This window comes from Physcomitrium patens, chromosome 17 (genome assembly GCF_059467195.1).
Source record: "Physcomitrium patens ecotype Gransden chromosome 17, ASM5946719v1, whole genome shotgun sequence".
Classification (NCBI taxonomy): Eukaryota; Viridiplantae; Streptophyta; class Bryopsida; order Funariales; family Funariaceae; genus Physcomitrium; species Physcomitrium patens.
The window spans coordinates 9,829,478-9,847,745 of record NC_143426.1 but is presented as its reverse complement, the minus strand read 5'-3'; the positions used below and the strand labels follow the sequence as shown (position 1 = coordinate 9,847,745).

The window sequence follows — 18,268 nt, the reverse complement described above, 5'->3', positions numbered from 1 at the left end:
TTTTGCTAGAATATTTGAGGTTGGAATGGAGTGATCCCAGTGTGACTAGGAATGGACACTGATAAAATTGGTCAGGACTTACACCATGATAGTCTTTTAATTGATTTTTGGCACATGGCTGAGGTCTAGGTCAACGCTGGAGCAAGGTTACACATGGTAGCATGGTTCTGTAATGAAAACTACGGTCTTTGTGCAGAAAGGTCGTGAACATAAATTGAAACGAAATGCCATCCAGCGCACACAAGTATGCCAAACAAATATATACCTGAACTTCACTCGCTTTACATCTAACAGCTAGACTCGGACAACACTACATCTCTCTGGACGAACCACACAAGTAGGAGAAAGTTTCTGTCGGTTTTACATTTGCTAGGTGTTATGAAGGTTAAGAGCAGATCGTGTAAAAATGATAGCTTAACTGTTTAGTACACTGAATCTTCTTGAAATCGTAGCAGGACACACAATTATGAGAGCCTCGACTCAGAAAGTTGGCGATACAAGCACGACATCGTAGATGGAATGAAATTCTGTGGAATCTACAGTCATAACCACCAACACTCCACCAACTCTTTCAACTAAAACTATGACGACCAGATTTTTCTTGGTACCAAAAAGGTTCCGGAGTTCAGTGGCAGAAGACTCGCTGATGAGTAATGTTCCTCAAGTCCTTTCAGAGTAAACCAAAAAGAAAAAAATGTTGCCGAATTATCAACAAGTGGCAACTCTCGGTTGTCCGTATACAAGGGCCTGCACCAAGATCATGAACCCTCCACAACACACGGCCACTAGTGATGGAACATTTGCTTAGAAAGAAGGCGCAAAGATGATCCTCAGGACACATCAGAAAAGGCAGCTTTCCAATGCTTAGGTAAAGAATCTCCAAACACAAATTTCAACGTGGCTGCATCTTTTGCTCCAAGCTTGTGAATACCATACCCACGAGTGACAGCATGTGCTATTGAGCTTCGACCTCGTAGAGATGCTTTCTTCCTGGTTCTCACAAGCAAGCTAGAGGCTGTTGGAAAGCCACCTTCACTTAAATTTTCCGAGCCCAGAATTAAACTCTCTGGACACTCTATATAGATGTCCTTATCTTCCGGGAGATTCGATGTCGTAGCTAGCTCTTTCTCCAAAGATCCCCACCACCTAGTAGAAGCTCTGCGAAGACCTTTAGATGGAAATCCGATTTTGAAGTCATCAAGTGTTGAAGCTGGCTTCTGCTTCTGAGGAGCTGGAGCATGCGATATCGCGGGGCTCCGCACATGTGAGGGTGCCGGGCTATGAGATTGTGCTAGAGTATTTTGTTGATTAACTCTCTGTGCTGGAGAATTCCCTGGAGCGGAAGTCTTGGTCTGCGCAGCTGACGCAATCTTTTGTGCAGACTTCTGCACTTGTGCACGTTGTACTGATGCTCCACCTGCCTGCTGTGCCGGTCGTTTAGGGTCAGTTTGTCCCACAGTCATAGTTGGGTTTGACCCACTGCAGGACACATTCCACTGTCAAAGTGAATTCGAAACATGAATTTGAAAAAAACTAAGACTCGACAGCAAAGATGCAGCAGCGAGGATAGCCTCTAACACCTCCAACAGAGAAACAGTACATCAGATCAGGCTCAACAAGCGAGTACTCAATCCAGAAAATTTGAAAAAGGAGTAGATTCATGAAACAATTAATTATGATATTAAAAATAGATTTTCACCCATGACAGAATAATGAGAACAGGAACCGTAGACTTACATTGGAGAGGTTGAGACGGGAATGGAAGCAGGAGTAGGAACAGGCGTTCCTGAAATATTTTCCAAAGAAGATGTCGGCTGCTTATCTAAAACTTTGTATGCACTAGGGTTGGCTGCCAATTCCTTGAGACCCTCCTCTTTGATTTCTTCTATTGACTTGCCTGCCATAACCTGACGTGCCGACAACAATCTTCTAAGTGATTTCAACACAATAGAAGCACCTCCTAAGAGCGGGATATGCTCAACCCACAAGTTTCTTCCAGAGCACACAATGTGTTAACATTATGTAGTGGCATACTTTACAGGACTTTACCTTGCGGTAAGGCCACCGAGCAATGCCATTTTCCTTGCAGATGCGCTGAAGAACGCTCCCACATACATCTGGCACATGACCAATAAAAAGGTTATCAAAAATTCCTCTTTCACGCCCTGACTTATCTACTAAAATAAACGCAAGCTCGTAACGTAGGTAACTATTGTAAGAACAAATCGCAAAAAAGAAGAGAACCACTATTTTCATGTAGACTATCATATGTAATTGTCTCAGAGTATCAAAAGAATTTCAGCACTAAAGTAAACGATGACAACGTGACACTCCTCCGCACAAATTTCATGATTTAATATCGTTACCGTGTTCCTAAAATTTGATCTTACCAAAGTTTTGTGCACGAATTAAGTTCGCAATGCACGGTTCCTTGACCTGACTGAGATACTCATGTCTTCTCCTAAGGAATTAACATTCAAACATCAACTTCTGACGGATGGCCATCTGAAAACCTTGCAAAGACGCAAAAGACAGATTGAACAATGCACGAGAATCTAGAACAAAATGACTGAGACATGGCAGGATAATAAACACAACAAACCCTCTGAAAGATTGACATTCCCATCCTTCCTCGGCAGGCAAACATTCATTTCATTTGACCAAAGGTGAATTAGGTCAAGCTACTCACTAAGCTTTTGGGCAGCCTCAGCAATGGGAAAAGAGAAAAACTTGGCCACGTCGTCAATCGTAAGCGAGCCGTCTGACCATGACACAGATTGCGGTGCCATGCCCAGCTTGGCCATGTGACGATTCATCAACACATCAGACGGCATGATCTTTAAAACTTAACATTTCCGCCTCCCAGTGCATGAATTCAAAACGACAACAGAAGAGTTCTTCGCCTTTACTGCACACAGATCCCACCTCAACTCTATCCTTCTGCAACCTTGAGCAGACCTGAATTTCACACCCCAGAAGTTGGATTACCAATGTGACCACACAATAACCCTCACCTCTACCCTCAGAATCTCTGCCTCCAAATTCAAGTTACAAGAAATGGGGCAAGAATGAGAAAAAAAACAAGAAAAAAAAAAAAAAAATGCAATGGCGATCGTCATACTTTCCGAACAAAGGAACCCTTCGCGCAGCACCTTAAACAATCGAACTAAAGCATCTGCTGCAACAGTCCTTACTACCAAGCTATCCCTGGCTTAGCCCATCATCACGACCTCTCGAAAACAACTCAAGCTTCGCCTCAATACAACTACAATCATCAGCAGAAGATGACAATTCACAATCTGTTGATTCAATTCTGATTAAAGGAAAAAAAAAACCCCAAAGACCTTAACCAAACACAAATCCACAAATTCGAACCAATCAGTGACCAAACCAATTCATGACAATCAGGCCACTAGGTTTCAACCCACCACACAGACCCAGAAAACCCTAAACACCAATGCCTCGACAGCAATACGGAGGGGGGGGGGTCAAACCCAATTAGCAGAATACAGAAGAATTGCAGTACTGACGGTACGGCGCGCTTACAGTAGAAAGACTCACACCCTCGTCATCGCCACATCGTTTCCTACGGCAAAATTGTGCGGTCCCTCGGGGTTTTGCTCCGTTCTGAGCGCCCTCATTGCCTTCTATCGACAATTAACGGCAGAATGTAGCCTTGCGCAACCATCCCCACTCCCGCACCTCGCGTGTGCTCTCTCTCGCTCTCTCTCTCTGCAGCGCAATTCATTCAATCCTGGCCCTGCTGCTGCTGCAGATGATCAGGGCCTCCTCCCCGTCGGCGACCTCAGCCCTGTCGGAGCCACTCTCCCGTCCACGGTATTACGTCTCGACGGCGCTCGGTCTTCGGGTTCGGAGGGCGGTCGCACGGTATTGAGTGAAGAAGGGGGAGTGCCAGGTGTGCGTGGGGGATTAGGGGTGTGGGATAGACTATTTAATGGCTTTACTATTTTATTTTCCACTTTCAACCCCCCATTGTTTACTTTGGGCATAGTCCACCATTGGAATCATGTGTGCGCATTCAATGGCCGTGCTTTTTTGTTTGTGTGTGTCCTGTGTGGTGTTTGTCAATGTTTCATGTCTTGGTCACATCACTACCACAAACCATATGTACAATGAATAAATCATGAATAGTCTATGAAAAATGTATATGTACATATATATAGAGTAGTAGTAGTGGTGGTGGTAATAATTAATGGAGAAGAATGGACTATCAAGAAGTAAATTAATTATTTAAAAAATCAAAAATCAAACCAAAACAAAGACAAGCAAGAGTAACACAAAAATGCATATGTTTGTATATACACTGCTCAAAATATTGAGCTTGATCCAAAATTTTGAACCATGTCATTTTATAATAAAAACTACTTGGAGTTGATGCTTTATTTGTTTTGGGGATATCTTTTTTTTTTGTAAGATTTTTTTTATTAAATGAATTTCAAAATTAGGGATTTATGTTTTTTTTTATTATTTTTACATTCAGAAAAGGAAACATACACCTGAAATACATGTTAAAATTGAGGATAAATATAAAATTAATGTTTATACTCTACAAATTTTCATGTAGAACTGTTGTTTTAAAAAAAGAAACTTTATATCTTAAAATTTAAGACACTAAACGAAAGTGGTAAAATTAGTAATAGTGTCTACAATTTGAAAAAAAACTCTATCACTTATAAATTTTATTGCAATCAAATTTTTGGTAACAATAAACTAAGTTAATTGCAAATTAATAAAACTAATCAGTTTATGCAATATTAAAAATTTTGAATTATAAAATAAGAAGAAAACATTTTGATTGATAATACTAAAAAAATCTTTGACGAATTTATCTATTAACATGTTCTTAAAAAAGCATGAATTATGTCATGAAATTGAACAAGTTTAATTTATTCTTTAATCGATAGTGTGTGTTTTATGTTGATATAATTTTAAATTTATAAAAGTATTTCGGAAATCAAGGGTCAAGAAGTTTATATACATAAATATATAGATAGATAAATATATATATATATATATAGTACGATTTTTGATATTTTCCTTTCTTTCTAAAGTATTGTTGTCATTTAATTATGAATAAATCTAAAAATATAAAAAAACATAATATATATCTCTAAAAGTTAGATGGACCCAATCTTAATAAACTGTATTTTAAGATTCCTTTTAAGATGATTAAATAGTCCAAAATAGAATACAGTGCCAAATTCTTGGTATTTATTTTAAGTGAGAATTTTTATGTGTAGAATGACCTGAGAAATATCATTGTATAAAAGGATTCTTTTTTTGAAGGGACTTTGGATAGAAATTATTTTTAACAGTTACCAAGTAATACTGAAATATCAAAATGTTTTAATAGCCAATAGGACTGTATGTTGTTGATAGCACAATTTTTTTAGTATAGATGCAAAATTCTATATACATTTAAAATATTCATAAAGGTTTAAGGCTATGTAAATTATGTAAGTCTTTTAACTTTATAATCCTCATATAGTAAAATTTAGGATTATTTTTTAAAATCCTGTTTTCAAAATTCAATTGAAACATCACAATTACTTCATGCAATTTTGTATTTCCTCTCTCTTGGATTTTACATGCTAAAGTGTCTAATATAACTTTGCCACTCAACCCAAGCATTAGGTATACTACATTTTAGTGTCAAAAACAAAAAACAAAACAATTATCGAAACTATGTGTGTATATCATCCAAGAAAAAAAAAAAAAAAAAAAAAAAAAAAAAACTTTTCTTTTACCCAATCCTTATTTTTGGACGTCAAAAGAAGAATTATTAACCTATTTGGCCAAGTTAGAATGACAACTTTTGCAAAAGAATTTGCCCAACACTAATACATTGACACACAAATAAAATTCTTTATGAGATTTTAATTTTCAATTTAATTAGAATGTCGTTTGATTCCAACCCTCCTCTTCCAAAGTAGCAACATTTATTTGGCATAAAAGAGTAGCAATCAACACATAGAGATGCAAAGTCAATCCTATCATTGGCATTTAGTATGTTGTATGCCCTCTTAACAAGCCTCAATCTATCATACATCAATTCTAGGAGTGTTTACAAGCTTGCAAAATTTGAGATCGGTCTATCCCTCTCCTATACAAATTGACTTCAAATCCTTGATAATAGTGTCCATAGAAGACCTTCTCATAGAAATATGCCATATTTGCAACTAAGATCTTTCTTAGATCCAAATGTTTTTGGAAAATATAGTTGCTACTTTGTGGGCTTTGCTTATGGACTATTTGGATTCAAAGAAATAAGTTTGTGTTCAAACAAAAAGTACGGAGTAACTTCCATACTAGAATGTTACTTTAACAAAAGGGACAATGAAAACGAGATTATTAAGAATCAATTATCACATTGATAAAGGAAAAAGCTTCCAAATTAGACAAATTGCCATAAAAAAAAAAAACTGACGCCAACAGTGTATAAATAAAGGAATAATAAAAAAAGCTTTTAAAACCCCATTACCACGGCATCATCCTCTGACATAGTTCCCTTCTACAAAAGAGCCAAGGAAATATCACAAGTGGGTACATTGCATTCTTTTTTTCTTTCTTGTTTTTTCTGTGTCTTTAATTATTTATTTATTTATTTATTATGACATCTCTCTGTTGTCTTCGCACTAAATGATTTCAGCAGGTCTCTGCCATTTGGCAAATGAAAGACCTCAAAAGCCAATTTAGGCATCTCTTTACTTTCAAACCCTGAAGGCTGTAGAGATTCCATTCTTTCTCACTAAAAGCTACATTTCCTTAACGTTGTATATGATATAATTAGAGGAATATATGTTTTAATACTCTTATCTGGATTTTGTCTTGTCCATGAATGTGTAGTGAACTTTTGGCAACGTTTGTTAAATGCCTCTTTAAAAAACAGAAAAAAAAAAAAAAAAAAAGGATAACAAGAAGAAAGTATCTAAGAGCACATTGCCAACTAGTTTCAATCATTCATTTAAAAGGTGTTTCTTTTTTCTCAAAAACAATGGGTATTGCCAATTTCTCTACAAACATTGCAACTTACAAATTTCTAAGTTGTAATTTATGCATTCCTTGAATGAATTTTTATATGAATTTGAAAGAACTAGCGACGTATTCATGAGGAAAAACTCTCTTGAGCATTTAAAAAAAACATGTGAAAATAATCCCTTGGATCTGGCCTGTATTATTGATTCAACACTAGTAATAAAGCGATTTTTTTTTTTTTTTTTTTTTTTTTTACTGTGGCATTGGCTTTGGAAGTAGAATTAAAAAGATTTGATGTTGAGAGAAAGACTCCATAACTCGAACAAGCTCAAACGCACACCATACATTTATTCAAAACCCTAATTTGCCCCTACATCATTTGGCCATTGCCTGAGCCTGTTTAATTGTCTCTGATGCTGGTTTGCCACATTTTCATACTAAAAATTGGTCAAGATCATATATGGGCATATAAAAATATTCTTTCACACATCATGATCACATGTATATACAAACATGTTATAGATCATAGACTTGTAGTTACAAGTTTGAGAAAACTCTCCTGTTTTTTTAAATCTAAGCATCCATCTTGTGTGGCCCCATACCATAGTCAACATTGGTTTAGCCTCGTGCTTCATTGTAGCTCCAACTTGCAGTGAGTTTTTATTGCATGTGTATACAAAATATAATTTATTGATGTGCGTGAGAATTCACTGCTCCGAGTTTTAGAAAACTCTCATATTTTTCAACATCTAGTCATGTATAAAGTGCGGCACTGTTTGGTGATGATGATGTTGGTCGACGAGAAGTCTTTGAGAGATTTCATGGAAAATGTAGATCCTATTCCAAATTGACTATTTGCATGCTCTGAGGGATAATTCAGTAGTTGAAAGCTGACTTGAGAAAAATGAGAACACAAATCATGTGCTTTCTCAACGCTTTGAAACTCTATGATAACCCTTCTTTTCTGTGCATTCATATCTACAAGGGGCACTAAAGAATATCCACACACACACACACAAATACATATATATATATATATATATATATGTTTTATTGTTCATTCAAACTTTGACCAAGACTTTTTGACAAAGACCCACAGACCAACTCCAACTTTAACATCAATGTAGTGAATAAGGAAAGGCCAAGCAACGTTCCTACCCTAAGGAAAAGGCACCACACCACCTCATGTAACCCATATTAAAACTCATAAAACCAATACCCACAAACACACACACACACACACAATATCTAATCAACATAATCACCCACATGTCACCTTGATGAATGAAGCATGGCAATTTGGGGTACAGAACAGAATAAAGGAAATCCTGAGAGGAGAATGAAGCCAGCATCGGTGGAGAATGAGTGAACTCCAGTTTGGATTCTGCTAATCAAAACCGCAATTTTTATAATTGCAGCGGTGATGGGAAGAATCTGCAAGCGGCGCGGCGAGGGGGGGGGAGGAGGTCAACACGGAGCCACTGATGCAAGTGTGTGGGATCTGGAGTCTTATCGGGAAACTGTCATGGGATCCTAATTTAGCACTAATCTCATCGCACGTCGGCTTAATCACACGGTGCCTCCATCATCAAGCTACTCGAGTGAAGACTAACCTCGCACATTAGCAAAACCAAAAGTGGGAGTCAAAGATGGGAAGGCGCGCCAACTCCCTGCGCCAAGCGTGCGGCAAGCTTGCATCACAGCAGCAGGAGCAGCAGCCAGCCAGCAGTGGCAGCAGCAGCGGCAGCCTCCATAGCCTCGAGATTAACACCACTGCGAAGTCGGGTTGCACTTGCGGGGTTGGGTTGAGTTGGGTTGGGTTAAGCTAATCAGCTCGTCACCTCGGGGTTGTGAAGATTCCGCAGCGTACCGTGAGTATCACAGTCACTCGTGGAAGGGGCGACTGGGGGCTGGCAACGATCTTTTGACTGCGACTACTAGTTGGGGTTGAAACTATGGGGTGACCCTTGGAGGGGATGCCACGGATCCCCATCCTTGAATTAATCGGCATGTGCAGAGATTGCAGGCCACGGGGTAAGCCTTGTAAGAGTGTTAATGCATCTACCCATTCGTCTTGCGTCCCATGTGCAGCAATCCAGCTTTCTGTCGGGCCAGCCTGCGTGTGATCATTCTCTAGTCTCTGCGTGAAGTACTTCTACTCCTGACCCGCCTTCTCTTCTTCTTCCTCCTCCTCCTCCTGGTTCTGCTGCGTTGTGAGCTGCTTGCTTGCTTGCTGGCGCGGCGTTAGTGGTCGTAACGTGTTGTTGGTAAAGTTTTGGAAAGCTTGCAAAGGGTAGAGGAAGGGTGGCCAGGAGGGCGCCTGTGATGATGTGCTGGAGATCGTCGCATTAACTCTAAGTCAAGAATTATGTCGTGGTCTGATTTTGATACCTGTCAAATTGCGGGGCGGATTCGGTCAGACTGAACATCTATTTGAAGGCCAGTGATGCGTTGGCGGTTTCTAAGCGAAACGTGATCCATCAGACCTTCGACGTGCGGTCGTTGACGTTAGGACGTGCTTTCTGGTGAGATGCATACACGCTCAGCAATGGAGTCGTGTTGGTCACTGGACTAAACAGTGAAGGGATTCCCCGTTCGATGCTTTTTGCCACCACGGTTTGGATAATCGTTGCATCCTTTCGAGGGAGGAGGAGAATTTTGGAGATCATGACGAGGTTGGGGCTGCGGAACTTCACTTGTTTACTTCCGGCTGAGACGTTGGATCACGGTCACCATGAGTGGTCGGAGGAGGTGGAGCAGCCGGGGACCTCGTACAACAGCAAAGGAAATTTTTCCTACACGGAGAACAGGAAGGTGAAGGGTTCTGCTGCAGCTGGCGAGTTTGAGGGTGCAAGGGGGAGGGAAAGGATGAACTGCTCCAGTGGCGGAGCTCATATGCTTGCGTGTTTCCGAGCTGGTGCCATTAATCTGGTCCGTTACCCTCAGCTATCGGTGCTTGTGATATCTTGAGCTGGAAATTTGCGTTTCTGTGTGAGGATGTTTGTTTATGAATTGTGAAGGGTTTCGGATTTCTTAGAAACGAACCCAACATGAGAAATTTTTCCTACTAGCCTTCCATTAGGGTCGCCGGGGTGAGATTTCTGCAGTAAATACGAGGTTTAGCCCCACGTGCTGTGGCGGACTTTGTAGTGAAATGTGGTAGTGGTGTGATTTTGCAGATAGTGCATCCAGCTATGGTGAGTATTGGGGGACAGAAACAAGGAGCATCGACAGTGCAGCCTTTGAACTCTTTGCCACGGGGTGGCTTCCTCGACGGCGCTGCCGACCACGACAGTGGCGACGATCCAACGTCACCTGTTGTCACTTGTATCGGACAGGTATTCTACTATTCCTCCTTATCGGTTTTCTCCTTCCCATCGCAGAAAAGGGTTTTTCTTGTGCGGTTCGAATCCGTTTCGCTGCGGACATGGACAAGTTAGGGCTATGAGACACGGTGCTCTGAATTCTCGATCCCGAACGTACCCATGGCTACGAGAATGAATCTATGTATGATACTCGTGGCGCAGGTGAAGAAAGACAAGTCGAAGACACCACCTAAAACACCGCCCAAAACGCCAACGAACGCTGCAGAGGCAGCGCCAGACCTGCGGAGTTTGAAATCAATGCGAGAGAAGCCTCAGAGATTCGAGAGCGCGTCCGCGCCCTCCTCTCCGAAGCCATCCAGATGGCGACAATTCCTCGGTCCAAGAGGAATGTTAAACCCCAGCGTGCAAAGCCGGAACGAGAACGAGTTTCACGTAGATCTCAACAGGTTCAGTTCAGCCTGCTCCAGCATTGCCAAGACGGCACCCACCTTGGACATGAAGTCCAGCAGGACACAGACCGGCACCTTCTTGGCCAAGTCCCTCATGATGCTGCAGCTGGAGTGCGACTCGGCGCGAGATGAATCTCCTGGTGTGAGTGATGTGAGCGCTTCCAAGACGAAACCGAGTGAAATCAAATGTAACGAGGAAACTAAATGCATAGCCTCAAGACCGCCTGCAGCGGTGTGTAACAATACGAGAGGTGGAAGTGATGAGGTTCTGCTTTGGAAACGGCGAAGTGGAGCAAAGCCCCTCACGCTGGACTTGAAGAGGCGGGCAGTGTAATGAAAGGTCGACAAACGAGCCAAGAAAACTTACTCAACTAACAAGGAAGACGAAGAAAAAGCTTGGAGAATCTTAGGGAGGTCCGTGAAAGACATGAGCCTATTATTCAATTGGAGCATAGGGTATCGCAACACATTTTTCAGCGGCCACATGACATTCTCACATGAAATTAGCTAGTACAGAGAGAGACCATCAGTGGCTCCTCTTGGGAATGCTTTTCCCTATCTCTTCAGGATACTTCAGAAATCACTACATCGTCACTTTCGTGTAGGTTTGTTTTTGGTGCTAACAAGTGTAATACAGCTAGGTAAGGAAATTTATTATCCTGAACAGCAATAGGTTCACTCGTCAACTACGCCAGCTTGAAGAGCGACATTTCTCAGACTCGGTGCGAGCCAAACTCTAGAAGTGCTTTTCTCATGCAAGCTCGTTCAGGGTACCTGCTTTGCTACCCAGCCAGCGTAGGTCACGTTATTATTTCTGAATGTGTACAAAGGAGTAGCACTCCAATCTATATGACATCTCACCCTATTTTGGGGTTCTAAACCATGGCTTTTCATGAATGGTCTCCTCCAACCCTCCCTGTCCCTCTAATCCGTAACATTCAAACCAATTGAATGAATCGTCGAATTTGTCGGAGTTGGATGCTGGTTCTGGAAGATTGGGAATTATCTCAACCCCCATTGACTGCTCGGAGCTGAACGTCGTTTGAATGCCTTGCAAACTGGTGTCCCTCTCGTCCTCCAGTGGCTGTTGCGGCACTTGGACTGGAATATCACCACTGGGCACTCGCGTCACTAGATGCCGGAGACTAGTCGGTGGAATGAGATTCGATGTTGTGCAGTCGAATGCTGGTTGGGGGAAGGGGGGAGCGTCTTGTGCAATTTGTACAGGTATTGATCGGAGGGAAGAAACCACTCCAGGGTTTGGAGGATACGTAATTGCACGTGGGGAGGAGCTATGCATCACTTGCTGGAAGGATTGTGGATTCGCACAGTTTACACGAGAGTGTGACGTGACTGCAGAGCTTGTGTTATTGCCATGACCCGCATCAAACACATACTCAGAGCCCATGAGGCCTGGATTCAGCATCTGGTGGGGTGGGAATCTGGACGAGCTGGGGGCTTCCATTGTTGTCGGAGCACCAAGGCTAAGTCCAAACATCACCTGCATCGACGCCTTCTGCTGGAAGTTGACATCCACAGCTTCAAGGCCAAGAGCCGTGGGATTGTGGGGTATGTTTTGAAACGCATTGTTTGGCAGATGACCACCTCCTCCCACCGAAGTGCCGTATTGCCACGGTTCCAGATGCAGTGAGCTGCGATGGTTTTGTTGGCCTTGTGATTGGTGTGTCAATTGGGGTTGATTTTGGTGTCGAGGCGTTTTCATGTTGGACCACGATTGTTCTGGTTTGTGAATTTGTTGCTGTCCTAGCACACCAACGCTCTGCACCCCTGAAACTCCAGCCTGCGCTACAACCTCGAATTACTGAGGGTAGAATTCATGCACTTTCAGTTTAAGCAGGAAAAAAAAAGGAAGACAAAAAGGAAAAAAGAAAAGAAGCTTGAAGTGACACATACAATTGCTTCTTTACGCAAAGCTTGCTGCGTTACAGCGGAGGCCCCACACAACAAATGGTGTATCTGCATCTGAGGAAAAGGGTCCCAAGAAGATATTCCTTGCCTGCTAGAATGTAGACATCATCAGCATTATTAGCATATTAAGTAAGGACTTTATTCGTGTTGCACTTCTAATCGTACTTTGAAAACGATCAGTCGTAAGAATGATCAACAACCATAGTCTCACCAGGAAAAACTTGTTGGCAGTTGGACACAAACTCACTATGTGCTGAAGAAAAGTTCAACTAGTTGCCTGCAGCTCCAGCTTGGTTACGTGAGTGCAATAGCGATTATTTACATACCTTGAGTTTGTGGTGGCGGCTGGATACTTGTGGCAAAGTCTTTCATATTCCTTCCACTTTTCTAAGTCTCTCGCTAGAATGGCAAACATTGGAAAAGTTAGAAAGAGAATAAGGACACCGCGATGTTAACAAGCATATATCATATTCAATACGATTCCCAAGACTTTGATGAAACTAACGAGAATACACCTTCGTGGTGACCATTCATGTGGCCCCCCAAGGCTTGTGACTTTGAGTAAGATTTAGGGCAAAATCTGCACTTGAATTTTTTGTCTCCGTTCTCTCCGAGCTTTGTATTTTGAGCCACACCTCCGACCCCGTTCCAGTCAAACAATATAGTCGGCACAGATGGTGGTGGCTTTCTTCCTGCAATCCACATTACATGCGAGCTCAATTTGTTGTGGGGAAAAAGAACTAGAAAAAAGAAAAGAAAACCCAACATCCGTAAGTAATACCACAATTCGCCTCTAGATATCATGATCCTTCTGAAGCAGCACTTACAGAAGTATATCGATGCTGAAAGAGCTTAGACAACAGCACACAAAAAAAAAAAAAAAAAAAAAAAAAATTAAAACAAAAAATGAAGAGAGTGTTATTCATCTCCTGGCAAAACAGGTTCAATCTCAAGCACTCTCTCATATTCACTCACAAAGAAGCACAGTGAAATGTGAAAAAGTTTGTGAAATCGACCAGGTCGATGGATCTGTCAAATTCATTTAAGTCAAATGAAGTTCCAGAACCAGTTTTGCATAAGTTGTATACCTGTCCAACCCACTTAATTTGAAAACAAACCTCCTTTTTCGAAACTCACTTTATATTACCAACCACAAAAGCGAAAAAACATTAAAAAAAAAAAAAAAAAAAAACAATGTAAAAACAAACACACAAACAAACAAACAAACAAAAAATAAAACCAAGACGTGAATTACACAACAGATGGCAAACAACACCACCTGCACTTTGTCATATTAGAAGAAACACGAAACCAAGTCAAACTCTAACTTGACCAAACAGCGTTCACAGACGGCAGACTGAATATAACCCACAGCAACACCGAGTCCACACTTCAGAGCACAAATTAGCCATCCACATTGCGAGAAACACGAGCCATGCAACACAACAACAACAACAACAACAACAACAGTGTGCGTCCCTTCCGAGGCAGAGAGTGAGAATTCAAAGCACATTCTGCGACCATGAGGAGGGGTGGGGATCACCAGTCTGTGTTACCTTGGCTGTGATCAGCATAAATGCCAGCCTTCCTACTGCGCTTGTGGCAGCTTGGGGCAGCAGCAGCATCACCGCTGTGCACGGATGAAGACGCCGAGGAAATGCGATCCATGATGCCAATGCAACAACAAAATCAACGACAACAAAAACAAAACAAAAGAAAACACACACACACACACACACCTCTCAAAAACAAAACAAAACAGAAAAACACACGCGCGCGCACACACACACACACACACCTCTCAAAAATAAAGCAAAACAGAAAAACACACGCACACACACATACTCACAACTCTCAAAAACAAAACCAGCTCTCAAGAAACACACACACACACACAACAAAACACAGCACAACACTGAGAACGTGAGAAGCTGGCAAAGGAGGACGTGATGGCAACATAAATAATATTTTCTCCGTTGTTAAATTTGTGGCCATTTTCGATGCCAAAGTGTGAAAAGAGAACAACGTTCATGTGGGTTAGTAATAATAAATGAGTGGACTCCACTTTGCTATTGCTAATTCTGTAGTTTCAGCTTAAATTTGCAACTGAAGTGCAACTAATGTGGTTGTTGTTGGTCAATAGTAAAAGGGTTGCTTGCGACAGGTTTCTTAAAATTATACCTGATCTGGGGTTTTAATGTTTATTAATATGTGTGAATGTGGCATTTCAGAGACTTTTATCTTTATGCTTTGTGGACATCCAAGATAAGGTGATTTTGTTATCTTGCTTTTGTGGGCTATGAAAATGAACAGTTGGCTGGTTTTAAAATTTATAAGTAAAAGGCATCAAACAAAAAAAATTACAAAAGTAAAAGTTAGACAAATATTAATGCTTAAAGAAATTAAAACATGAAATTCATTTAAAAAGATTGAACAAAGATACCAATCATCCATGTAGAAATTTATTACAAAGACCACTGTTAATTTATGATAATAAGGTAAACAAATAATTAAATAAAGTTGTGTTATATTCTTTTCAGGGTATTTTAACTATTGATGGACTATATTACTATACATAGACACATTACGGAGTTTCATAATAAGCATTTTTTAAAAGAATGTCTTCTACTTTCAATAATTATATCTTCTATCATACTAGCATTCTTTTCTTTTTATAACATTCAAATATATATTAAATCAAATCGAAATTTAAATTGTTGTGAAATGACATTATTAAATCTTCTTCCAATCACATTGAATTTTTTAGTACCTAGTATTAAAAATAGATGTGATTATATTTTAAAAAAAGACATACATATATACATACATACATATATCCATATATATATATATACACACACACATATATATATATATATAGATATAGATAGATATCACATTTTTTTATATTACATAGTTTATATTTCATAAGTACTATAATTAAAAATACACTTTAGATATTACCTTGCCCAATACAAAGACCACAATTAGCTTATAATGTAAAAATTATAATTAATAAAGATAAATAATTTCTTTTCACCATACATCATCAAATATTTTATTTAGATTATTTCATGTATCACATTAGTGTAATTATGTATATTCTTTGGATATAATAGATATTAATTTTTAGTAAGCAATATCACAAAAATTAAAAGTAGGCAATAAATAAAAGTGGTTTGATATAAATATTAATACAATAAAATTTAACCTTTTTTATAAAGAGTAGAATATATAGACACAAAATGGATGTTTTATGTCTATTTTCTATATATATGTCGTAGGTCTTTTGTAACTTGTTGAAAATTACTTCTTCTATGGTCAAAATCATACTTATAAGTATAAAATGTAGCATTTGATGTTATATAAAAATCTAAAATATTTTAATTATTGAATGATCATTTTGTAATATATAATTTTAATAAAAAATATTATTCTTAAATATTTTTATTTTAAAGACAATAAAAGCTATAAGTATTTGTATTTATTTAATTTTCTATTGTTTGCATCTTGAATACATTTCTTGTTAATTTATGTATTTATATATCATAGTGCACATAAAATTTACTTTAAACTATAAAACTTATTTATAACATGTTTGTTTTTATCAACAATAGAATAGTTTGATGAACTACCTACAATGACAACATATCAACACCTCACAACTACAATAGAAAATAATAATATAAAACACATTTAAAATAAAAAATGATAAAATATTTTATATTAAAATTTAAATAATCATTAAATCTAATAATTGAAAAGATGTTACAACCTTAAGTATAAAATTAAAATTTATAAATAGCATCTAAATAATTTCTTTATAAAAAATAAAGTTAATTCTTACAATTAATTAATTAATTAAATTATATTTTAAATAAATATTTAATATTATAAAAATCAATATTTATTAAAAATATTTAAATATTATTTTAACATAAATATGGAATAGATCTAGCCTTTTATTAGAGCAATCCACCTATCATCACAATCATGAAAAAATAATGACTTTTATTTTCATTTTTCTATTACTAAATCTCCAACCAATGAAAACCAAACACATTCATTATGATTACCTAATCTTCATTGTTGTTATAATCATAGCTACCTCCATCTATTGCAATATTTTTTTTAAAAAATCCTAATTATTTGTTTAAAAAAGAGCAAGAAATTCAATTCAAAATAATTTCATTACCTTGCTCTTACTTTGTAGCTCAACTTTACTCAAGTTCACTCAAATTTGCTTGTGAGTCTGTCACGGACATACATATAATTACCTATATGAATAGATAAAAGTATGTAAAAGTAGATAAAAGTAGGTTAATTGTGTAATATCTTCTAGAGAAGCTTCTTAGAAGCTTCATAGACGCTGCTTTGACTTTATAGGAGTCTATAGTTGACTTTTAGGTTAGAAACTTGGTCAACAAGTTAGCCATGTGCCACACATGTTGGAAGCTTAAAGAACAAGCTAACTACGTGGTCCATCCATAGAAAACTTGCCTTGCAAGCAAAGGCATGTGGCCTAGAAAGTCAACATATATTGGAGGTCTTATAGAACATCGCCACGTGGCTTCTAGTTAGATAGTATATATAGAGGCAAGAGTGAAGCCCTCTTCACTCTTGTCAACTCCTTTCTTGCTTCTAGTCTAGTTTCAAGGGTCTCTAGTTTTCTTGTATTTTGGCAATAGCCATTCCAGTTTCTTTCTTAATATACATATTTCTATTTTGTCCTATTTCTTTTTGAGAAAAGTCTCACTTACTCTTTAGCTTTCATCGAGTTCTTGTCCTTGACAGATTGACAAGAGTACACTTACAATATCAGAGCTTTGTCTTTTCTTGATTAAGAGTGGATTACCCCTTTTTCTTGATAAGACATAAGCGCATTAGAAGTTGCGGATTACCCTCTTTTAAACTGATATTGTTCTTAGTATTTTCTTTGTTATCAATTCCTCTCTTCTATTTTGAGCGTTATTAGACATCTTCTCTTTTCTAAGTGCTACTATGGCAGAGCTTGTTGAAATGAAGAGTGCAATGGCACAGATGCAAGAACAATTGAGGGAGTTAATGCTTGCGATGCATCAACTCAATTTACCACCACAAGGAGCAACAAGAATGGTAGGAAGTGAAGATATAGAGATGATTGGGGCTGCTTCAACATCTGCACCAAACCATGTCCCTTCTCCCAGAATGGAACACCCTTCGAGTGTTAGAGAACCGAGAGTTGCCTTGCCTGAGAAGTTTGATGGTACCAGATCCAAGTTTCGAGGATTCATCAATCAGGTCCAACTAGTGATTGAACTTCAACCCCAGAGCTATCCAACTCCAGGGTCACAAGTTAGATTCATTGGTACACTTCTTTCAGGTTCAGCATTGTCATGGTTTTCATCTTTTCTTGAACGACGAGATCCAATATTGGATAATCTGGAGGCTTTTTTGGCGGAGTTTCGATCCATGTTTGGAGAACATGATGCAATTCGTGTTGCAACCAACAAGATCCGTATTTTGCGACAAGGCAATCGATCAGTAACATTATATGCTTCACAATTTTGACAACTTGCAACTGATATC

At 38.8% G+C, this 18,268-nt stretch overlaps 3 protein-coding genes across 7 annotated transcripts; 1 reads left to right on the top strand and 2 right to left on the bottom strand.

Moving 5' to 3' along the window:
• Nucleotides 1-396: 396 nt before the first annotated feature.
• LOC112294019 (uncharacterized) lies at nt 397-3,774 on the bottom strand. Of its 2 annotated transcripts, none has more exons than XM_024544100.3 (5): nt 3,547-3,774; nt 2,690-2,958; nt 2,050-2,117; nt 1,738-1,907; nt 397-1,479 (listed from the first exon to the last, which is right to left on the bottom strand). In XM_024544100.3, the coding sequence occupies exons 2-5, from the start codon at nt 2,832-2,834 to the stop codon at nt 831-833; spliced, it is 1,032 nt and encodes a 343-aa protein (XP_024399868.1). In that variant the 5' UTR covers nt 2,835-2,958; nt 3,547-3,774; the 3' UTR covers nt 397-830. The 2 variants fall into 2 exon arrangements, with proteins under 2 accessions (XP_024399868.1, XP_024399869.1); XM_024544101.3 differs by having other exon boundaries at nt 3,562-3,729.
• A 4,829-nt stretch (nt 3,775-8,603) lies between these two features.
• Nucleotides 8,604-11,651, top strand: LOC112294783 (uncharacterized). Of its 2 annotated transcripts, XM_024545614.3 has the most exons (4): nt 8,604-9,030; nt 9,417-9,927; nt 10,176-10,334; nt 10,524-11,651. In XM_024545614.3, exons 2-4 carry the CDS (start codon nt 9,595-9,597, stop codon nt 11,103-11,105), a joined length of 1,074 nt encoding a protein of 357 aa, XP_024401382.1. In that variant the 5' UTR covers nt 8,604-9,030; nt 9,417-9,594; the 3' UTR covers nt 11,106-11,651. The 2 variants fall into 2 exon arrangements, with proteins under 2 accessions (XP_024401382.1, XP_090099847.1); XM_090243721.1 differs by lacking the exon at nt 8,604-9,030 and having other exon boundaries at nt 9,184-9,927.
• On the bottom strand, nt 11,186-14,633 carry LOC112294782 (uncharacterized). Of its 3 annotated transcripts, none has more exons than XM_024545612.3 (5): nt 14,257-14,633; nt 13,216-13,392; nt 13,027-13,099; nt 12,686-12,788; nt 11,186-12,572 (listed from the first exon to the last, which is right to left on the bottom strand). In XM_024545612.3, the coding sequence occupies exons 1-5, from the start codon at nt 14,366-14,368 to the stop codon at nt 11,634-11,636; spliced, it is 1,404 nt and encodes a 467-aa protein (XP_024401380.1). In that variant the 5' UTR covers nt 14,369-14,633; the 3' UTR covers nt 11,186-11,633. The 3 variants fall into 3 exon arrangements, with proteins under 3 accessions (XP_024401380.1, XP_024401379.1, XP_090099846.1); XM_024545611.3 differs by having other exon boundaries at nt 12,686-12,791; nt 14,257-14,520; XM_090243720.1 differs by lacking the exon at nt 14,257-14,633 and having other exon boundaries at nt 12,686-12,791; nt 13,027-13,242.
• Between the last annotated feature and the right edge of the window lie 3,635 nt (nt 14,634-18,268).

Bases quoted from the DNA above. Each gene is read 5' to 3' on its own strand.
- LOC112294019 (XM_024544100.3), bottom strand. From the start codon at position 2,834: ATGCCGTCTGATGTGTTGATGAATCGTCACATGGCCAAGCTGGGCATG. The intron at 1,908-2,049 runs GTAAAGTCCTGT...TCGGCACGTCAG, and splicing joins CTCGGTGGCCTTACCGCAAG to GTTATGGCAGGCAAGTCAAT. The intron at 1,480-1,737 runs GTAAGTCTACGG...TGTGTCCTGCAG, and splicing joins CCCGTCTCAACCTCTCCAAT to TGGGTCAAACCCAACTATGA.
- LOC112294783 (XM_024545614.3), top strand. From the start codon at position 9,595: ATGCTTTTTGCCACCACGGTTTGGATAATCGTTGCATCCTTTCGAGGG. The intron at 9,928-10,175 runs GTCCGTTACCCT...GTGATTTTGCAG, and splicing joins GAGCTGGTGCCATTAATCTG to ATAGTGCATCCAGCTATGGT. The intron at 10,335-10,523 runs GTATTCTACTAT...CTCGTGGCGCAG, and splicing joins TTGTCACTTGTATCGGACAG to GTGAAGAAAGACAAGTCGAA.
- LOC112294782 (XM_024545611.3), bottom strand. From the start codon at position 14,368: ATGGATCGCATTTCCTCGGCGTCTTCATCCGTGCACAGCGGTGATGCT. The intron at 12,792-13,026 runs GTATGTAAATAA...TCTACATTCTAG, and splicing joins GCCGCCACCACAAACTCAAG to CAGGCAAGGAATATCTTCTT. The intron at 12,573-12,685 runs GTATGTGTCACT...GTTGTAGCGCAG, and splicing joins CTTTGCGTAAAGAAGCAATT to GCTGGAGTTTCAGGGGTGCA.